The 22491-nt window shown below is 32.9% G+C and overlaps 2 protein-coding genes across 2 annotated transcripts; one reads left to right on the forward strand and one right to left on the reverse strand.

Moving 5' to 3' along the window:
- Window positions 1-11361: 11361 nt before the first annotated feature.
- On the reverse strand, window positions 11362-12070 carry LOC140810574 (small ribosomal subunit protein uS9-like). Its single transcript, XM_073168416.1, has one exon. It carries the CDS (start codon window positions 11961-11963, stop codon window positions 11529-11531), a length of 435 nt encoding a protein of 144 aa, XP_073024517.1. The 5' UTR covers window positions 11964-12070; the 3' UTR covers window positions 11362-11528.
- Window positions 12071-14122: 2052 nt separating this feature from the next.
- Window positions 14123-15713, forward strand: LOC140810099 (uncharacterized). Its single transcript, XM_073167907.1, has 2 exons — window positions 14123-14871; window positions 14960-15713. The coding sequence occupies exons 1-2, from the start codon at window positions 14575-14577 to the stop codon at window positions 15590-15592; spliced, it is 930 nt and encodes a 309-aa protein (XP_073024008.1). The 5' UTR covers window positions 14123-14574; the 3' UTR covers window positions 15593-15713.
- The last annotated feature ends 6778 nt before the right edge of the window (window positions 15714-22491 follow it).

Raw genomic sequence — 22491 nt, forward strand, 5'->3', positions numbered from 1 at the left:
TATACATGTGTTGCTGTGTTCTCATTCATAAATTTAGTTTAAAAAAATGTGCTAAACCAGCATAATTCTAATCCCAGTGATCCTCTTAAATATGTATCAGTACAATTTCGAATTTTGCAGATCCTTATGTTATTATAAACACTTTCCTCAAGGCTTTACTGTCGACACACGGTGCAGCTTTCGTTTCGATTGTTACATCTTCAGCTCTGGAAGTCTAGAATTGGCTTCTTGGCTGTGTACATGGCCGATAAAACAGGGGGATATACAAGATATGATCTATCAATTCTCTTAGTGGTTTAACATCCGTTTAAAATCACACGCGAGAATAGTGGCTAGTTTGTGTCTCGATGCTTCTAACCAAGCAAAGATCGAGCCCGAATCCATTGTGATATACCACAGCCACATTTCAAACATATTTTCTGCTCAAAATACTTTTCATGTGGTTCAAGATTAATGAAATTCGTAAGCATTCATGATACTGCTAAATAACAAGGTATGATATCAAACCCCCATCTCATGCACTCCCAACCCCATTACTCAACATATCAAGCAAGACTTGGACTACAATTTTCCTAAACAAATAGTCTACATCATGGTAATAACTCAAAAACTCGGCTAAATGATCAATAGAAGGCACAAAGAACCAGAGACTCAGGCGAGAAGTTGATTAAAAAATACTGACCCTTGTTACTAATAGGAACACTCGGCTAAATTAAATGTAGACACACATAAATGCATGAAACAGAAACAACATAGAACCAAACGGACTCAGCTGAGAAATTGATTCAAATATACAGCCCCGTGGTGCTGATCTAAATCTTAGCTAATCAAGCCGTAAATTCACAGAAATGTAAGTAAGCCATGAAAACTATCAAGAACCACAAAGTCCCATAAGAGAAACAGATTCAAACAATACAAATACGTGCACCAACACAATGAATGTGATCACAAATCATAGTAATAGAGGATATTATAATTTTCTGCCTGAATTTGATCAAACTTCTAGAGAAAATCATATATTAGCAAATAACTTTTATAACTATCAACTAAACATTCATGACCGTTGGTTTTCTTATGGCTACAGTATCTCTAATCTTCATCTTTTCTTTGCATGATCCCTGCTCTGTCACTTGCTGCTGTCTTAAAGTGTAACACTAAACATTACACTAACACCAATGTGGCTTCCCAACTCCAATGAAATCAAGTGAAGCCAACATATGATTCATGATGATACCAAAAATTAAACAAAAAGTTACACTTCTAGCACCAAAACAACCTGTTAAAGTTGAATTGAATGAAAGCGAAACTTCGTATTTACTAGCTATTATGAATATCCACCAAAGTTCCGCTGCTTTGTTTTCTGAAAAACCTTCTTTTTTTAGTAAAAAACACAAAACTTGAATGGGAGTGAAGCCACGTACCATACAACCAACAAAACCAACAAAAGAAAATTAAAGAAACCATTACAATATAGAAACCAAAGCAACCTGTTAAACTTGTATTAAACTTTTGGTTTGATATTCATGACCATTTGAGTAACTTTTTTATTTAGCATAGATATTTATTTAATGCAGTAAATTAATAGAAGAACAAAGTATGTAACCTTATGTTGGTCATTTCAAAAATATGTTGTTTCATGTTTCACTTTGTTTTTTTGTTCATTTTCCACCAAATGTCCTGTATTTATATTTAGTTTAATTTAATTCTATATAGATGAATATAAGAACAAAGTAGTCATATGTTAATCGATCCAAAAATATGTTATTTCATTTTTTTTGAAGGTAATGAAATAATTGAAACTAACTTCTTTGTGCTTATCTTGTCGTCCATTATTTTCAGTTGATTGAGTTTGACCGTTATTCTGATCATTTTTTAGTCATACTAGATTTATCTGAAACGTTGATCGGTGACCTTGCCGAGAGATTCAAATCATTTTTAAAAAATAAAGGTAGAAATGTGGGTGTGCATTGGGTCTACGTCTGCCATTTTTCAACCAACAATGACTACGGGTTATTGGATGAGACTTTGATCGTGAAAACTTATCCCCGACCCCGCCCCTCAAATCCATTAAGTTCAATCCATCGTATTTGGTTTTCATTTAGATTGAAATATTTACGATTTTTCTTCCATATTTTTAATTGATAAACATCATCATTGTTATGCTTATTTTTGTTAAATCAGTGAGAGCTTTTTTATTTGCAAGCACTCCAGCCACACAAAATTGCAGCCGATATTATTGCATGCGCGGGAAACGATAACATCCAGTGTGTGGTATTGAGGTATTATCCTCGTGGAGATTTGCATCAAAAGTTGGAGATAATTCTATTTATATATTTTTTTGGTACCTTCACTTTGAATTTCACTGACTACCTAAGATTGAATGCACATACATAATAATTGTGATCTTATTTTAGTTACTTCTATTATTTAGTTAGCGCAACCTTAAATATGAACAAATATTAGTTGCATATTAGTTTGATTGCAGATACAAATTTGAAATAGTCCAAAACACTCCACACCTTGATAAGGGTGTCATACATTTTTAATGTAATTCACATATTTTATTTACCAACAAAATTTGTATATCAAGATTTCAAATCAGAAGACATAAGGTTTTGAAATTAAATTGAAATTATATAAATGATTAATGCATTGTAATATGTACATGCATGTTGACGATAATTTTTTCTCAGGGCGATAATATCAATTGGTGATTTAGAGTCAACTTGTTTCTAGATTAATTCTTACGAACTTTTCTAAACAAAACCACATAAAAAATGTATTATATTTTATACAAATTGCAATTGTGTTGAAAAATAAAATAGCTCTTTTGTTTTCCAAGATTTAGTACTTAAAACTCAATAATATATTTATTTTGTTTTTCCTTCTAATTTTCACAAGTAGAATATGATGTACCACGGGATAACGGTGCATACCAGAAAGGATATTTTTTAAAATTAGGTAAGTTTATAACCGCATTGTTGACAACTATACCTCTTCTAGATCCAAGCATAGGGGATATGATGACGAAATTTGGGAGAGTGACATCAAAGATGCTTGATGAACAACCATTAGATCGCTATATGCGTCTTAGCATTTTACGATATGATGACGAAATTTGGGAGAGTAGCATTAAAGATGCTTGATGAACAACCATTAAATCGCTATATGCGTCTTAGCATTTTACGATATGGCTGTTCAGAAAACAATGCTAGAGAGATTATTGGTTTGGTTATTCAATGTCTTAATACCAATTCTGAAAACAGGTCAACTGCAGATTTTATAGCAGATAGCTTGTTAGCTATCAAAGAACAATATATGGTTTAAAAACATTTTGTACTGAAAAATTCCTTTGTACTATAGCTCTTAATTTCTTATTATTAATTTTTTTATTGATTTACTTTTTTTCAAATTTTTTAGATATTTGTTTGTTGTTTCATCAAAATATCATTTTTTCATGCAATTGTTTATTTAGGATAAGAACTGCATTAACACCCCCTTGTTCATGATATACAGTTCTTATCCTAAATAAAAAATGGAATGAAAAAAATCATATTTTGATGAAACAACAAATAAAGATCTAAAAAATTGGAAGAAAAATAAACCAATAAAAAAAATTAACAATAGAAAACTAACAGCTATGGTATGGATGTGACAAAATAATTTTTCAGCTACAATTTTTTTTTAAACCATATATTGTTATTTGATAGCTATCATGAACCAATAATACAGCTTTTTTCCTAAATAAACAATGACAGGAAAAAAAAATGATATTTTGATTAAACAACAAATAAAGATCTAAAAAATTGGAAGAAAAGTAAACCAATAAAAAATTAATAATAGGAAATTAAGAGCTATAATACAAAAGAATTTTTTAGCTACAAAAATTTTTTTAAACCATATGTTGTTCTTTGATAGCTAATAAGCTATCTGCTATGAAATCCGCATTTGGCATACTTTCAAAATTGTAGTCAAACCAATAATCTCTCCAACATTGTTTCCTAAACAACTAGACTGTAAAATGCTAAGACGCATATAGCGATCTGATGGTTGTTCATCGAGCATCTTTGACACTACTCTCCCAAATTTTGTCACCATATCCCATGTGTTTGGATCTAGAAGTGATATAATTGTCAAGAATGCAATTATAAACTTACCTAATTTAAAAATATCTCCTTTTGGTGTGCACCCCTACCTCGTGGTACATCATGTCCTACCTCTGAAAATTAGAATTAAAAAAATATATATATATTATGGGGTTTTAAGTACTAAATCATGGAAAACAAAAGAACTATTTTATTTTTCAACATAATTGCAATTGTATAGCATATAATACCTTCCTTATATGGTTTTGTTTCCAAAAGGTCGTAAGTATTACCTTAGAAACACATTGACTTTAAATCACAAATTATGATATCATCGGCATGAGAAAAATTTATCGTCAACATGCATGTATATATTACAATGTATTAATCATTTATATAATTTCAATTCAAATTCAAAAACTTGCGTCAAAAGAAACTATTCTAGTTTGAATTCTTGATATACAACTTTAATTGGTGAATAAAATGTGTGAATTACATTAAGAATGTATGACACCCTTATCAAAGTGTGGAGTGCCTCGGACCATTTCAAATTTATATATGCACTTAAACCAATATGCAACTAGTATTTGTTCATGTTTAAGGTTGCACTAGTTAAAGAATAGAAGTAACTAAAATAAGATCGCAATTATTATGTATGTGCATTTAGTCTTAGGTAGTCAGTAAAATTCAAAGTGAAGATACCAAAAAATATAAATAGAATTACCTTCTACTTTTGAACGTAAATCTCCACGAGGAAAATACATCAACACCATACACTGGATGTCATCATTTCCGGCGCACGCAATAATATCGGCTGCAATTTTGTCTGGCTGGAGTGCTTGCAAATAAAAAAGCTCGGATTGTCTTAACAAAAATAAGTATAACAATGATGATGTTTATCAATTAAAAATATAGAAGAAAAACCATACATATTTCAATTTAAATGAAAATTTGCCAAATACGACGAGTTGAACTTCATGGGTTTGAGGGTCGGGGATTGAGAATAAGTTTTCACGATCCAAGTCCAATCTGGCAACCCATAGTTGAAACGTCCTGTCCTTTTTATTGCTTTAAAAGTACTAGAAATTTTTTTTTTTTTTGTCACTCAACCCTTGGCCATGTACATTTACCATATGAAAATATTTTGCCATTTGAAATAAAACGTCGACCAACTAGCATTCAAAATCAAGTGATAAAGTCATAAAAACGAAGTCGTCAAATGTTTTACCAAACCTAGAAAGCAATAAATGTTGAAAAGTATAGCCCATTCTAAACCTCTCAAAATCTCTCAAAACATAGATAAAATGTCGTAAAAATCTTTAACTTAAAATCATAAACTTAAACGCGGAAATAGAAGCGCTGGTCCTCGGGTTGTGTGCACCGACAGTCCAGCAAGTCACTCGTCAAGGCCTCCAACATCATAATTATTAATATCATCTGAATCAACACACCTAGTGAGTCTAAAGACTCAACACGTTCTATCTTTGATAACAAATAATACGTAATACAGTTAACATATAACAGTGAAAAATACTTGTACTTAAAATATCATTTTAATGAAGATGCATAACCCTAAACTTAAGCATTTTCGTAAACATTTTCATGATGCATAAAAAAACATTTTCATAAAAACATAAACATATTCATATTCATATTCGTATTCGTGTTCATGTTCGTGTTTGTTGAATTCAGATCGTGATTGTGACTCGTATTCTTAATCTTAATGGGCGATGGATCCATCTAGAAAACCACAGTACTGGGCGGCGGGGACACCAGCAACACTCTCACCGGTCAACTGGGCCTTGGCCTACGTATTAACATATTCGTATTCGTATCATGTATTCGTATTCGTATCCGTATCCAAGGAAACACGATCGTCGGGCTCCCACTGGGACCATAACCCTCACGACATTTCCAACATATTCAGTAGTCACAATCTCTTCACATCCTTCAACATGTTATCATCACTTAAAAAAAATCATGTATGTACATATCGTTTTATTTTTGAAACCAAGCATGCAACATATCTTTTAAATGTCAAAGATTAATCCATAAAAATCCATGAACATTTAACATAAACGTTTTAACATATAAAAATCATAAAAAAACATAAACGTTTTTAAAATCAACATCATGAAACTCTTAAACATTTCAAGTAATCATATTAACACATAAAACAGCATTCAGGGCACTGCCATGACGTTTACTAATTTTTAGGTGTAAAAAGACTGTTTTACCCCTGGACGTATAATTTTTCCGTTTTTGACTTTTTCTTAATATCATTGACTCTAACATGTCCCAAATAATTATTTAAGCTTACATGAATTTTTTCGTAATTTTATTTGGCTTAAATGTTAGACTTTTTCAATTATCTTTTCTTAATTGTTTTAACGGTGTTTTAATCCCGAAAAATACCAAACTTTAATATAAAATTCCTAAATTCTAAATTTAGTCCTTTTATATTATTTTAGCCCTTATGGACCACGACTCGACCCCCGTGAGCCGTTCTCCAATTTTCTTTTCTTTTAAAAACCCTATTTGACCCCTAAACTTCGACCCCGAGCCAACTCTCGATTTTCACGAGTTACCCCCGAACCATATCGAGCCAAAACTTGCCCAACATGCCAAAGTACCCTACTGGACTCTAATTTTACCAAGAACCCATCCCCAACAACAAAAACGTGAGCCCCATACATGATGCATGTGCTGGCCGAGAGTTGCACCTAGACTAGGACTCTTGTTCTTGGCACTAGGACTCTTCCCACACCACCAGCCCCTGAACCCACGTGACATGCACTTACTAAGGACCCTAAGGACATGACTCAACCCTGCCCTGGCCCCCTGGACCGCGCCCCAAGCTCGCCTGAAACGAGACAAGCCTGCGCACCCCAAGCATGATTCTGGGGTAGGAGTCCTTGCTGTCGAGGACTCCTCCCATCCCTTCGGTCTGAGTCGGCTAGGACTCTTCCCTAGACTCCCTCAGGACCCTAGCCATCCCCTGGAACCCGTCGCACCAAGCCCCAGCCCTTGCAACCCAAAAACCGAACCCCTTTACAACCCATGACAGCAATTTGCATGCAGTTTGTGTCCAGATTTGTGTGTGTGGTTTGGGTGGCGTTTTAGGAGTCTGAAATTAATGAAAAACCATACCTTAGCCCTTCCTAGACATGGCAGCCCCTTTATGCCCATAAACAACACAATTTGGATACAAGTTTCTACTTGAAATTGCATGATGCATGCTAAAAACGAAAATATTCATAAAGTGGAACTTGTTTTGCAACCTTTCATGCATAAAGAAAATAATATGATGTGTTGATGGTTTAAAAGAAAGAAAAGGCGTGCCTTTGCGTATTTTACGCACGAAAAACCGTTGGCGGCGAAGAACGGAGTGAAACCTTGGTTCGAATCCCTTAGAACCTTCGAACTTCCCTTTCAAATTGTGGTGTGAGTGTTGTCGTGTGATGAGGGGTTTTCTTTGGAGAGATTTTTCAGAAAGTGGGCGTGGGTATGATGGTAGGGTTTTTTGAGTATTAAATAGTTAATTATTCACTAATTAGGCTTAAGCCCATCAAGTAGGTAATTTAGGCCCATTAGTGCTTAATTAACTTGTTAGAAACAATTTTCTTTAAATATGTTTGTGAATTTATTAGCCGGGTTGCCAAAACGTTTGTATTTTTGTTGAAAAACCAACACCGATAAAATTTACGTCCCGACATATAAAATCACTTCAAAACCCTATATTTTCCAAAAATAATAAAAAATACCACCCATATTTTTAAATAGTTAAAAATAATTATTTAATAAAAATCATTTTCTATTTTTCAGCCCTCGGTCTCCGTTCCTCGATCGCAACTCGAATAAATTTTAAAATATGTTTTAATGCAATCATGTAGAAAAATATATTTTAAACATGCAAGTAAGCACAACATAATTAATTCATGCAATTAAAATATTTAATTAAAATACACAAAGAATTTAATAACTTGCGCATGTGGTTTACGTAGACTTTAAAATTTTCGGGGTGTTACAATAGTCATTGTTGGTTGAAAAATGACAGACTTAGTCTCAATGCACATCCACGTTTCTACCTTCATTTTTCAAAATGATTTGAATCACTCGGCAATGTCACTGATCAACGTTTCAGATAAATCTAGTATGACTAAAAAATGATCAGAATGACGATCAAACTCAATCAACTTAAAATAATTGCCTATAAGATAAGTACAAAGAAGTTAGTTTCAATTATTTAATTACCTTCAAAAACATGAAATAACATATTTTTGGACCGATTAACATATGACTACTTTGTTCTTATATTCATTTATTTTGAATCAAATTAAAAAAACTAAACTAAATATAAATACATTACATTGGATGGAAAAATGAATGAAAAAAAGAGAGTAAAACACAGAATAACATATTTTTGAAATGACCTACATGGCTACATAAGACTACATACTTTGTTTTTGTATTAATTTTCTACATTAAATTAAATAGATATATGTACTAAATAAAGAAGTACTCAAATGGTCAGGAATATCAAACCAAAAGTTTAATACAAGTTTAACAGGTTGCTTTGGTCTCTATACTGTGGCGATTTCTTTAGTTTTTTTCCTTGCATCTTTTGTTGGTTGTATGGTATGTGATTTCTTTTCCATTCAAGTTTTGTGTTCTTGTTCTAAGAAGAGAAGGTTTTTCATAAAACAAAGCAGCTGAATTTTGGTGGATTTTCATAATAGCTAGTAAATATAAATGTTCGCTTTCATTTCGATAGTTGCGTTTTCAGCTCTGATGATAATTTGTTTAATAACTAGAAATCTAGAATTGGCTTTGTTGGCTGTGTCTGTGGCCAATAAAACAGGGGGATACATAAAATATGATCTACCAATTCTCTTAGGGTGTATTCAATTCAGAGTTTTGATGACTTTTAATAACTTTTTCAATGATAGATTTTTATGGATTTGATAGATTTTTATTGACTTTTACAGAATCTCACATATTTATAAACAGATTTATGTAGATTAATGTAAACTTTTTTGCAAGATTTTTAAAAAATTTTGTGAATTTTTTTTTTATAGAATTTTATAAATTTTGTACTTAATTATATCATATTATTTTTTATTAATTTCTTTGACGCAATAATTAATTGACATATATAACATATTCAATTTGAAATAGTTTTTCAATATTTATATTAATAAATAAATTTACTTATTCAAAAATAAAATCATTTAATCCTTACACGTGTATATATGTGGGTTTGTATGTATGTTTGTAAATTTTTTTAAAATACATCAATTGATTAATCTGTAACCTTGTTTTTGAATTGATAATATACATACGAAAAGAATATTATTTAACATTGTGTGGATCTGATATACTTTTGTATAAAAATATCATAGCTTACATATTAATTGAAAATGCTAAAAAGAATTTATAAAATCATGGTTGTTACGAGCCTATTCAATTATTAAGAATTAAGCGACATTTTTTTGAATAATCTATTATTATTATTGGATATTACATTAATTTGTATAAATCATAAATTAAAAATCATAAAATCAATTCTAGAATTCAAAATTTCTTATGATATTAAAATAAAATAAAAAAATTATTAAATGAACAATAAGCCAAAAATGAAAAATTTGAAAAGCAAAGATGAAAATATTTATAGAGATACACTTCGAAAATTTGAGAGAGTGATAGAAATAGATGAAGAGAGAAGATAAGAAAGAGGTGATGTGAATTGATAGAGAGAGAAATAAATAGCTTGTGTGTGAGTTAGAAGTTTTAAAAATCTATCCAAATCTTTGGGTCGAACCAAATATAATTTTTGACAATTTATAATTGTACTTAGGCTTTAATGTTTGTATGTTAATGAATTCCATGAAGTTATTAAAAGTCTATTGAAAATTTGAATACCTATAGACTTGTATAAAATTTTTAAAAGTCAATGTTGAATCTCACTTGACTTTTTAAAACTCTATGAAAGTCTATTTTGAATACCACTAGATTTCTATAGTGTAAAAATTTTAATTGAATACATCTAAACTTTTAAAATCTACAAAAGTTAATAAATCTCCTACATTGAATACACCGACCTTAGTGGTTGAGCATCCGTCTAAAATCACAGGCGAGAATAGTGGCTAGTTTGTGTTGTCGGGAGACACGGGGAGATGGCTCAAGTAATGCCGGAAGAAGATTGACCAAGTTTGCTTTGATAGTTGGCTCCAAGAGAACTCACGTATCATTAATCTATTTGAACCGATCGTGATTTCAAGAGTTTTACACGTTAACAGTTTTTTGCAAATCGAGCCACTTCAAATCAAGCAAAGATCGAGCCCTGAGTCCGAATGGCAAATAGAGATGCTTCTAACCAAGCAAAGATTGATCCCGAATCCCGAATGATCTACCACCGCCACATTTCGAACATATTTTCTGCTCAAAATACTTTTCAGGTGGTTCAAGATTAATGAAATTCGTAAGCATTCATGATACTGCTAAATAACAAGGTATGATATCAAACCCCCATCTCATGTACTCCCAACCCCATTGCTCAACATATCAAGCAAAACTTGGACTTCAATTTTCCTAAACAAATAGTCTACATCATGGTAATAACTCAAAAACTCTGCTAAATGATCACATTAATACACTACACATAATAATCAATAAATGCCACAAAGAACCACAAACTCAGGTGAAAAGTTGATTAAAAAATACTGACCCTTGTTACAGAAAATGTAGATGCACATAAATGCATGAAACAGAAACCACATAGAACCAAACGGACTCAGCTGAGAAATTGATTCAAACATACCGCCCCATAGTGCTAATCTATAATCTTAGCTAATCAACCCGTAAATAAACAGAAATGTAAGTAAGCAATGAAAACCATCAAGAACCACAAAGTCCCAAAAGAGAAACAGATTCAAACATACAAATACGTGCACCAACACAATTAATCACAAAATCTCATAAGAGAAACATATTCAAACATACAAATACGTGCACCAACACAATTAATGCGATCCCAAATCATAGATTCTATAATGAGTTTTCTTGAAAATCCCAGCATCACTGGTCCACTATGCGGTAAAATTTGCAATTGTTATCTATCTGCCAAGGCATTCTAGTAATTGGAAAAAAAAATCATGCTTGCATCAAATACCCAAGCCATAGCAACAGATCATGCCAACACACGATTGAACAACAGCAAATGAATTGCCACAAATTGTACATGGAATGATTATCATGCTAGTTATACTTCGAGATATAAAACGTATCAGCTAAAATCTGTCAAAAAACTTTCATAAGATGCTTCAGAAGAAAAGGGAACCACAAGAATACCGAAAACATAGCCAGACAGTTATCTTAATTTAATCCCAAAAAAACTACAGTACTGATAATCATGGTACGCAGAAGATATGCACAGAAAATATTTCAACGGTATGACTTCTGGAACCTCGCACGAGCACCGCGCCCACCGAACTTCTTCGGCTCGCATCGCCTGGGATCAGCCACGAGCAAAGTCCTGTCGTACCTCACAAGAATATCCTTTATCTCCTTCTTCGACTGCTCGTCGACGTACTTCTGGTAAAATGCGACCAGTGCTTTCGCAATGGACTGACGGATGGCGTAAATCTGAGAGGTGTGACCTCCTCCTTTGACGTGGATGCGCATGTCAACTCCTGCGAAACGTTGGCGTCCAAGGAGGAGGATTGGCTCGAACGCCTTGTATCGGAGGATTTCCGGTTGCACGAGTTCGATCGGGACACCGTTGATCTTGATCAAGCCGCGACCGCGCTTGCAGTGGGTGACGGCTACCGCAGTTTTCTTACGGCCAAAACATTGGACGGATTCAGTTGGCGCCGCCATGGTTGTTTCTTTCGTTAATCTCTGTCCACGGCAGAGGTAACCCCTAGCAGCCAACAGTGAGAAGCTTTGAATATGATGTGGGTAAGTCGGAGTGACAATTAGGGTTTAAGCGAAATGGTGTTGGGCCGACTAAAATTTCTTTGACCGATACTATTGGGCCTCATTTTTATTTAAAGCTTTAAAAGAGTTTTATAGATAAGTCACCGTCTGCGTAGCATTGTTCCAAAAGGTGAAATCGCTCATCTTAGGCCATCTCCAACTCATATCCTCTATTTTTCATCCTCTATCCTCTAAAATAGAGATTCACGATCTCTATTTTCAAAAACCTTCTCCAACTCATATCCTCTAAATATTACCAAATACTCTATTTCTTTAATTTATTTCATTTTCAACCCATTTCCTTTAAATATTAAAAATTACTCTATTTTTTTAATTTATTTCATTTTCAACCCATATCTTTTAAATCTTACCAAATATTTCATTCGACTCGTTTATTATTTAACTAAACTTAATTAATTCGCTAAACATAACACAACTACATGTGTATTCGACTCGTTTATTTAGAACAATACATTTATTTTGTCATCAAATTGCAAACAAAAGACAACATTCATCAAACAGACATAAAATATAAATCAAGACAAACATAAACGACACAATATTTAAAGAACAACACACAAATTGACCATTAAAAATACTAATATTCCGAATTACTGTACTCCTCCCACAAATGGTCAATAAGAGCATCTCGGAGTGCATAGTGAGCCGATTTATCTTTTATTTTACGATGGCGTGCAAGAAACTCTTGAAATCGGACATGCTCATCACGTGCCATTTCAACATCTGGGATGGGTGCCTCGCGATAATCTGTGACTGGCACATTCAATTCTCTTTCGTCTTCAATAATCATATTATGCATTATAATGCATGCTGTCATGATATCATGCGGCACTTGTTTGCTCCAAACTCGTGCAGGTCCAGTGATTATCGCCCACTTTGATTGCAATACTCCAAATGCTCGTTCAACATCTTTTCTACAACTTTTTTGTCGTGCTGCAAAATATTTCTTCTTTGGACCTTGTGGATTGTGGATTGTTTGCACTTGAGTAGCCCACTTTGGATATATACCATCTGCTAGGTAGTATCCCATGGTATATTCTTTTCCTTGTATGACATAGTTAGCAGGGGGAGCTACACCATTGGCCAAATTAACAAAAAGATGAGATTTTGATAACACATTAATGTCATTATTTGAACCTGGCAAACCAAAGTATGCATGCCATATCCACAACTCGTAATCTGCTACGGCCTCCAAAATGATGGTTGGTTTTCCGCTACGACCAGCATATTGTCCAGCCCAACCTGTTGGACAGTTTTTCCATTTCCAATGCATACAATCTAGGCTTCCTAGCATCCCCGGGAATCCACGTTGTTTTCCAATAAGGAGAATCCTTTCAATGTCCTCAGCATTTGGAGACCGAAGATACCAGTCACCAAAAACCTCCACCACAGCCCGACAAAATCTTTTTAAACTTTCAATCGCAGTAGACTCCCCGATTTTAATATACTCATCCGTTGAATCTGCCGCCATACCATATGCTAAGATACGCATTGCAGCTGTTATCTTCTGGTATGGGGACAACCCGGGCCTCCCCAATGCATCTACTTTCTGTACGAAGTAATTGTCATGTTGTTGAACTGATTCCATAATTCGCAAGAATAATCGACGAGACATTCGAAAACGTCTCTTGAACATTGATTCATTGTACATTGAAGACTCAGAAAAATAGTCATTGTACAAGCGTTGTTCGGCAGCTAATCTGTCTCAATTAATCACAACATGGCCAGTGATCGAGCCTCGACGTTGCAAATTAACACTTTCTTCGAAGTAATTGGAGACAACGGTAGCACTGTTTATGAGTTGGCTTAAAATCATTTGTTGTTCGTCAATGCGATTCAACTCATTTTGTATGTTGGCACTAGGTTGATCTTCGTCGTCAGATGACGACGAGGACGCATAGAAAGAAAAACTTGAAGGACCTCCTTCATGAAAATTCATTTTTGAGCAAGTTGTGTAAATTATCAAGAAGTCACTGGTCTTTAAATAAGTGGTAACACTTATTAGTTTAGTTATGTTAGATATTTTAATTTAATTTTAATATTATATAGAGTAAAAGCCAACTCATTTTTTTTGTCACGGATTGTGTATTTCAATAAAGCCAACTGAGATGCATTTCAAATAAAGGCAATGTGAGGGGTTGTCTAGTGGTGTCTAATCACAATCAGAGCCATGTGATGGGTTGTCTAGTTGCTATCATCTAATAAAGAAACTGAGATGCATTTCAAATAAAGCCAACGGGTTGTGCATTTCAAATCAAAGCCATGTGATGGGTTGTCTAGTTGCTGTCATCTAATAAAAAAACTCTATAGTATGTCCGAGATGCATTGTACATTTAAAATAAAGTTCTTTCAATACACACCTTTAGATCAGATTTAATTTTATTTGAGACCGTTGATCCAGATTTTTTATCAAAATGTTTTGGCTATAAATTGAAGCATCATATGAAGCCTTGAGACAACTCATACAAATTGAATAATTATTTACAATCAAATGACTTCATCTAAACGTGGTGCTGCCTTCTCAATCGAGGAGGACAAACTACTCGTGATGGCTTATCTTGATGTCTCCCAAAATCCAATAATTGGTATAAACCAATCACGCGATAGGTTATGGTCACGAGTGACAGCTACATACAACGAACAACTCGCTAGTAACTCAACAGAGCCTCGAACTACTAAGGCCCTCCAATGTCGCTGGTTCAACATAAACAAGATTTTCCAAAACTTTAGTTCATGTGTTAGCCAGGTGGAACTTAGTCGTCCAAGTGGTGCTTCTGAGAAAGATATTGTGAGTAATTAATTTTTTTTTTCATATTTATGTGAAACTATATTTTTTTACTTTATGTGACTAAGATACAATTCATACCGTATTATAGTTGGATCAAGCAAAAGCCTTATTTAAGCAATCAGCTGGGTCGACTTGGCGGTTGGATCATGTATGGTCTTTGCTTAAGGACCAAGAGAAGTTTAGGTCATCAAACGCTATTTTACCGAATTTCATACCAAACCGCGAGAATATCGACTCATCCCAATCTAACTATTCTCCCAACACAGAATCACCAACACCCGATTCGGGAGGGCTATCTGGGTTTGCTATAAACCTGGATGAAGATAATCCATCAGGAGGGAGTTCTCAGCGTCCAATTGGCATAAAAAAGGCCAAAGCCAAAAGAAAAGCCACTGAAGAACACTTGAAGGACATTTCCATCATGGCCAAATGTACTGAGAAAATGGTGGCTGTTATGGAGAATGCTGAGGTACAACGACAACAACTCATTGCTGTTGAGAAACAAAGGAATGCGATAATGGCTTTTAAAGAAGAAAACAAAATACTAAGGATGAACCCTATGTGCGTTGATGAATCAGTCCGTGCATACTTGATCAAAGAACAACAAAAAATTTGGCAAAAAAGAATGGAGACGGGGGATGGCTCCGACGGAACTTCTACACCATTTGGACAGTTCTTCGGAGGAACTTCACCATCCGGGTCCGACCTTCCACCATACTAGTGTTCTCTCATGATTGCAATGAAATAAGAATGTGTTTATCTTTATTGTTGTGTGTGTTTTTATTTTTATTTTTGGTGATATGTTTATCTTTATTGTTGTGTGTGTTTCTTTATTGTCTACTTTATTAGGCCATCCACAATAATAAAGATATTTCGTACAAATATTTGTGGACCCCCTAATCCATATCATTAATCAAATATTTCTCTATTCAAATATCTCATATTTCACAATAAAATATCTCACACCAACCAAATATTTATGGGTTCTACTATTACTTTAATTAATATTTTATTTTCATTTAAATAAAATTATTTCACCACTTTAATTATTTTTATCTATTATTTAGTATTATATTTTTTTATTAAAATGTAAAATTAAAAAGTTTAATAATTATGTATAATTAAATAAATATTAAATAAAAATGAAAAAAAATAAAAAAAATACCCTACTCGACCCAAGCTATCTTGGGTCGAGCAAACTGAGCAAACTCTTCACTTTGCTTGGGTCTCGCCTGGGTCGTGCTTGGGTCGTGCTCAACCAAAAAAAAAAAACACTACACTCGACCCATCTCGACCCACCACGACCCAAAAAATAAAATTTAAAAAAAATAGCAATATCCGGTTACAAATTTGTAATCGGATATTGTCGTGGCACATCATGGTGTGCAGTGGTGAATATTTAGATGCAAAGGATATTTGGATGACGTGGATTGGATTAAAAAATTGGCCAAAAAATTTGATAAAACTACAAGGGTTATATTGCAATTTTCATGATGGCAATTTTGTAATTAAGCTATCCTCCATTTGCCTCCTCTATTTGAACAGTTATACTCCATTTTTAGAGGATTACTATTCCTTCCTCTAAAATGGAGTAGAGGAATGAAGATGGGTTGGAGGAGAATTGATGCTCTATAATGAAGGAATACTCCATTTTGGAGTTGGGTTGGAGATGCTCTTAGGCGTCCTTCACCTCCGGCTTGACAAGAATGTGAAAGGAGGTAAATCATGGTGACTCAGCCAACCAGTAGCAGCTAGACCTTATGCTACGCCGCGCACAAGGAGCTCCCCTCATTGGAGGGAATTTAACTACCACACTGCCGCTTGCGAGACTCGATCCCTAGTCATTGTTCCAAAATTCACTGCTGCTGACCATCTGCGTAGTATTTTACCGACACACATTGGATATTTTTGATTGCCTACATAGGCAGTAATTTCAATCCATACACCTCAGCTTGTTTTAACAAAGCAAGACGATGATTACTATAATCCAATTATAACAACACAAATATTTTTGTCTATAAGTTAACTTACTGCTAACAGGGGAGATGAATCAAAAAATGGAAGAAGTTTATTACTAAAAGACTTGGTTCAAGTATAGTTTGTAAGATAACTGAGAAATTCATAGAGTTAACAATGCAAGAATACTGCATTTTCACATACATTAGCTTCCATGTTATCAATATTATATCATTCTATTTCATTCATAACATTGAGAATCAATTAATCAAAAAATGGAAGAAGATAGGAAAATAAATATAAAAACAAAAAATTACTAGGCACCATTTTCATAACAGGATTAAATCTATGTGCCAATACGAAAAGTGTTGTGTGTTGTCTCAACTTCCGCCAAAATGGCGATTGGTCATATACTTACCAAATAGAATCATGTGAGCAAACATAAGAGAATGTATACTATGACAAGCTAGTAGTACTCAACTCCTATCATGCATGCTTTGTACATTAAAATGCATGAAAGTATTGAAAATGATGACATTTATGCACAATGACTTCAGAAGAGAGTATATATGCTATTTTATGTCAAACTATGGAATTTATTTAGTATGTAGCTTCCTAATTCTTTCATATTAAAAGAAAGCTGAAAATTGAAATACATGAATACTTACCATTTTCTTCGATGCACATGACAAACACCAACAACAAAGACTTTCAAAAGAGCTCATACCAGAGCTAATGAAAGTTTCAAAGAATGTAATTGCACATGTGGAGCAAGATGTTGGATTTCTACCAATTGTTCAAAAAATGATAGAAAATGAATATGGTGTTTCAAACCAACTCCGGATTTTGGATGAGTGATATTCAATATTCGATACTAGGAACTGTCTCAGGAATCTCTGCACATGAAAAATTGTAGGATTAATTTATCAAAGAATTTCCTAAAAACTGACATATCGAGATTTCAGTCGAGACTTGATATTGCATCAAAACTTCAAAGAAAAAAGCTCATGAAAGAATGTAATATATCATGTTTCATATGTTCTATCTAATTCAGAATTGTTTATTAGCAGCAAGTTTATTGAACTACCAAAAATATTTGGAAAAAACTGCACAGACAATTTATCTAAAAATTTGAGTTTCGATTTTACAAAGAAATCGGAGTCTTAGTATGAATTAAAGACTATCTGTACAGAGAGTTAGAATAACAAGTCACAAATGGGGAAAAAAACATGTCCAGGAAAACCAACAAGATTTTTAACAATAGAAAGGCTTAGATGTTCGGAATGATGTAAAGAAGTGGAATACTATTTGATATTACAAGACACATAAATCATATCAAAACAATTCCAGGAAAAGAACACGATCAATTGATTCTTGCTAGAGTTTTTCGAGGAACATAAACCTTGAAAGCTACTCGAAAATGCCAGGAGATGGGATTTGAAAAATCCAATGACCACGAGTTCATTCTCGCTATACGTCTCAGTAGCGATGATATATGAACAATATAAAGTAGAATACTTTGCTGCTTATATGAATTCAAGGGTGGAAATTTTTCCAGTGAAACAAGGATTTTTTCCAAAAGAATTGGAGGAAAAATGGCATTAAATAGTTAAATGATATTTTCCAAAGAGGATTTTAATATCATGTAAAGGGATTAAGAAAGCAAAAAACCTAAACGAATGTGCATGACAAACACATCGATATAAAATAAAAACACTACCGATTTACTTTCATGATACGAGAACGGACATCTTGTTAGAAGAGTGTTCACTATACCATGTAATCACAAGGTCATATTATAAAGACTAAAAGATATATTTTACAGAAAATTGTCAATCCAGTTTATCAGAAAGTGTGATGATGAAAAAACACCAAAAAATATAGGATTATATAAGGTTTGGGGAAACAACATTCTGAATAAGAACATATCAAGATCTCCAACAAGAGGAAATGGAATTCCTCAAGGTAACATTATATTATAAAGATGTAGAGTTTGAATCAAAAGTATTCCTAGAAGACGTCAAGATAACTATTAAAAAAAATATAAAGAGGATCCTTTGACATAATGAGAAAAGAACCAACTCCATTCTAGCCATAAAACCAAGGAAAGCAAGGAATATGACTTCTTCATATACAAGCATATCCCGATAAATATAATTGATAAAAAATAACGCAGATTATTATCAAAGAACTTATGGACCTTTCTTTAATCAAAGAAGGAATATCATCATACAGTATAACATGTTTTCTATTAAGAAATCATGGTGAAATCAAAAGAAATTAATTTAAATTAGTAATCAAGTATCAAGAAATTAATAAAATCTTCGAGTTTGGTGGATATTTTATACCCAATAGATATTATTTAATAAGTTGTCTATGTAACGTTAAAATGTTCTCTTAATTTGATTGTAAGTCCGGATATAACCAGATTCGAATGAAGAAAAAATAAGAAATTCTCGTTTTTCTCCATACTATATGTCATTATATTTTGGAGGTATTGCCAATGGAATTGACTAATGCACCACATATATTTCAAAAAAAGATGAATAATCTATTTAAATATTATCTTGAGTTTATATTTGCTTATACTGATAATATTTTAAGTGCATTTAAAATCTGTATGAACATATTTAACATTTAAATATTTTCTCTAAATCTGTTAACAGATAAGAAGAAGACAGTCATCGCTACAAAGAAAATTGAATTTTGGCAAAAACTTGTGTGAGACGGTCTCACGGGTTGTATTTGTGAGACAGATCTCTTATTTGGGTTACCCATGAAAAATTATTACTTTTCATGCTAAGAGTATTACTTTTTATTGTGAATATGGGTAGGGTTGACCAGTCTCACAGATTATGATCCGTAAGACGGTCTCACATGAGACCCATTCTTGAATTTTTCGGAGTAGAAATAGACGAGTCAAGAATAATTATGCACAAAAAATTGTGGTAAATGTGCATAATTTTTTAGAAAAAATCAAAGACGAGAGACACCTTCAAAGTTTCTTAGGAGTTGTTAATTTTGCAGGAATGTTCATAAAAAATTTAACAAAACATAGAAAAATGTTTAGTCCAGTATTAAAGAAATATGCAAAATTCATATGGATATAAGAACACACTAAGAGACTTAGCCAACTAAAAGATATTTCAAAAAAATCTTTCAAAAATTATTATTCTATAAGATGGAGATGATTTGATATTCTACACAGATGTCAATGATCATTGGTGGACAACAATTTTTTAAAATCTCGCACTAGAAGGACAACAAACCATGCAAATATTGTGGTGGACTATTCTCGGATGCAGAAGCTATGCGATGACATATCAACGAATAAAGAATGTTATGCAGTAAAAAAACTTTAGAAAATGATCATTATTTTTACTTGCTAAAAAATTTACTTTTAAATTTGATCATACACAAGTTAAAGCTTTCTTGAAAAATAAAATGAATATAAAGCCGAGAAAGTTAAACCCATGAAGATAACAAGCTTTATGTCAATTTTATATATTTGATATTATTATTAAATCTCGTGAAAATAAGATATGAACAACGCTAATGTTGATTTCATCGTGAAAATGTAGATGCATTTGAGAGAACACCTTAAAATGCTTTGAAACGAAAGTAGAAATTATGGTAGACTACAACTAGTTGATAAGAGCATTGTCTCTAATCGCATTACATGTTGTTTACAAGCATGCACTCGGTTATGGTATGTATTGCAAAAGTCTATCCTCCATACTATTGAAAACCCAATGACTTCTCAAAATGAGAGCTTTAGAGTACATGAACATGAGATTCAAGTACCTCTAGCATAAGTGCTAAGTCGAGATTATCTCTATGTGTCGTCCCAAACAAAAACTGATGTTCCAGATCCTTATCTTGAGTCATTAAGTCAACCCTTCACCCAAGAGATTGAATAATGAAATATCAACCTTAGAAATCAAAAAGACAAAAATAAATATAAGATTGCTACTAATGAGTTTACATTTTTTTCATTTCAGATATATAACAAAATTCAGAGAAATTGAAAACTAGAGCATAGATTGACCCAGCTACATGTCTGCTTGACATAGAAGAAAAATATCCAAGGATGTAGATAAAACCCAATACACATCTTAAGGAGGTCAAGACATAGTATGAATTTGAGGCTCTTGCCTCAGTCTATACCACAACACCTAGCTTCCGAGAGATATCCGTACTACTAAAATGGATCGAGTAAATGTTCATTAAACATGAGCAAATGATGACAATTTGTCTATATGATATATTCTTGAGCTATACTTCTTTAGCGCTGCACTGGATTTAGTAGGAAAAGGCTCACACAAGGCTTTTCCTCAGGACGCCATATATGAATTCCTGAACTTCATCAAGGATCCTCCAATAAATAAAACACCCCTCGTTGCTTCATTGACTGAATATGACATCTTCGCCAGAAGAGCATGCAGATTATTATTATTTCTCACAAAGATGGACAAAATCAAGTTTTTGTTTAAATTTTATCAAAACTCAATTAACGGATCTTTCTTGTTAAATATAATGACATGAAAGACTACATGTTTTGAAAAATAAATATTTGAAAAAAAAAAAAGAAATATTATGTGAAATAGTAAGCTGTTTGGGAGCAAATATGACACTCGCCAAAAATTCTATAATATGGCTCCTGAACTCTGCCCATAATGTCCAAACCAGAAAGAGTCATAATTGGGAAAAGATTTTCGACCAAGATATGAGCAAAAAAATGTTGCAGAGACAAACCCAAGTAGTAAAGGATCACATAAATCACGTTATCCTCGGAGACCACTAAAAATTAAAAGATCCCCTGACAAAAATAAAAAAATACACGTGACTCTACCATTCCATCAGTGGACGAGAGGATCACTCAACCACCGGTAAGAGTTACATAAAAAAGAAAATGAAGGTCAATTTCATAAATAGATGTTAGCAATAATGTAGAGTTATCAATCAAGTCAGAAGTCCAGATTTTAAATACATGAAGGACTTCTATATTTCAAGACAAAAGAAATTTGAAGGCAGCAAACATTTTCTTCAATTTTCTTTCAAATAAATATTGTAATATTTAAGTTTACATGTTTTGTTTTTCCAGATATATTTAGTAGCTAAACAAGTTATCTCATCATATGTTGAAGGATACTAATGTAATAATATGTTTGTCTGAATAAAATCACCGGGCCTTTTTGTCTTTCTCATGATATTCTTATTTCAATTTAAATATATTAATTTATATCTTAAGATAGGAAAGAAACAAAAATGTGTTAAGTGTTATTGAATCTATGACATGAACCATCGGTTGCGACATATAACATGTCAACTTTTTGGTCAAAAGGTGTGATATTAATTTATTTTACGAAAACACGACGATACAAAAATTATTGGAATAAAAGGAACAAATTAAATACAAAATAAAATCAAAGATAAAATGAGAATTCAACAAAATTTAGTCAAATATCTGAACAAAATAAATTATTTTAAGACACTAAAAAGAAAGATGCCTGAATTGAGAGTTTAATAGTATCAAATGGGGAATGACTCTTTTTATCATATATTAAAATTAAACTATTGTTTCACCTAAAAATAATTATAAACTAGAGAGAACAAAAATGAAGGAAGAATTCACATCTTTTGGTGAGCATATGCTCTGATCTT

This window comes from Primulina eburnea, chromosome 13 (assembly GCF_022965805.1).
Source record: "Primulina eburnea isolate SZY01 chromosome 13, ASM2296580v1, whole genome shotgun sequence".
Lineage (NCBI taxonomy): Eukaryota > Viridiplantae > Streptophyta > Magnoliopsida > Lamiales > Gesneriaceae > Primulina > Primulina eburnea.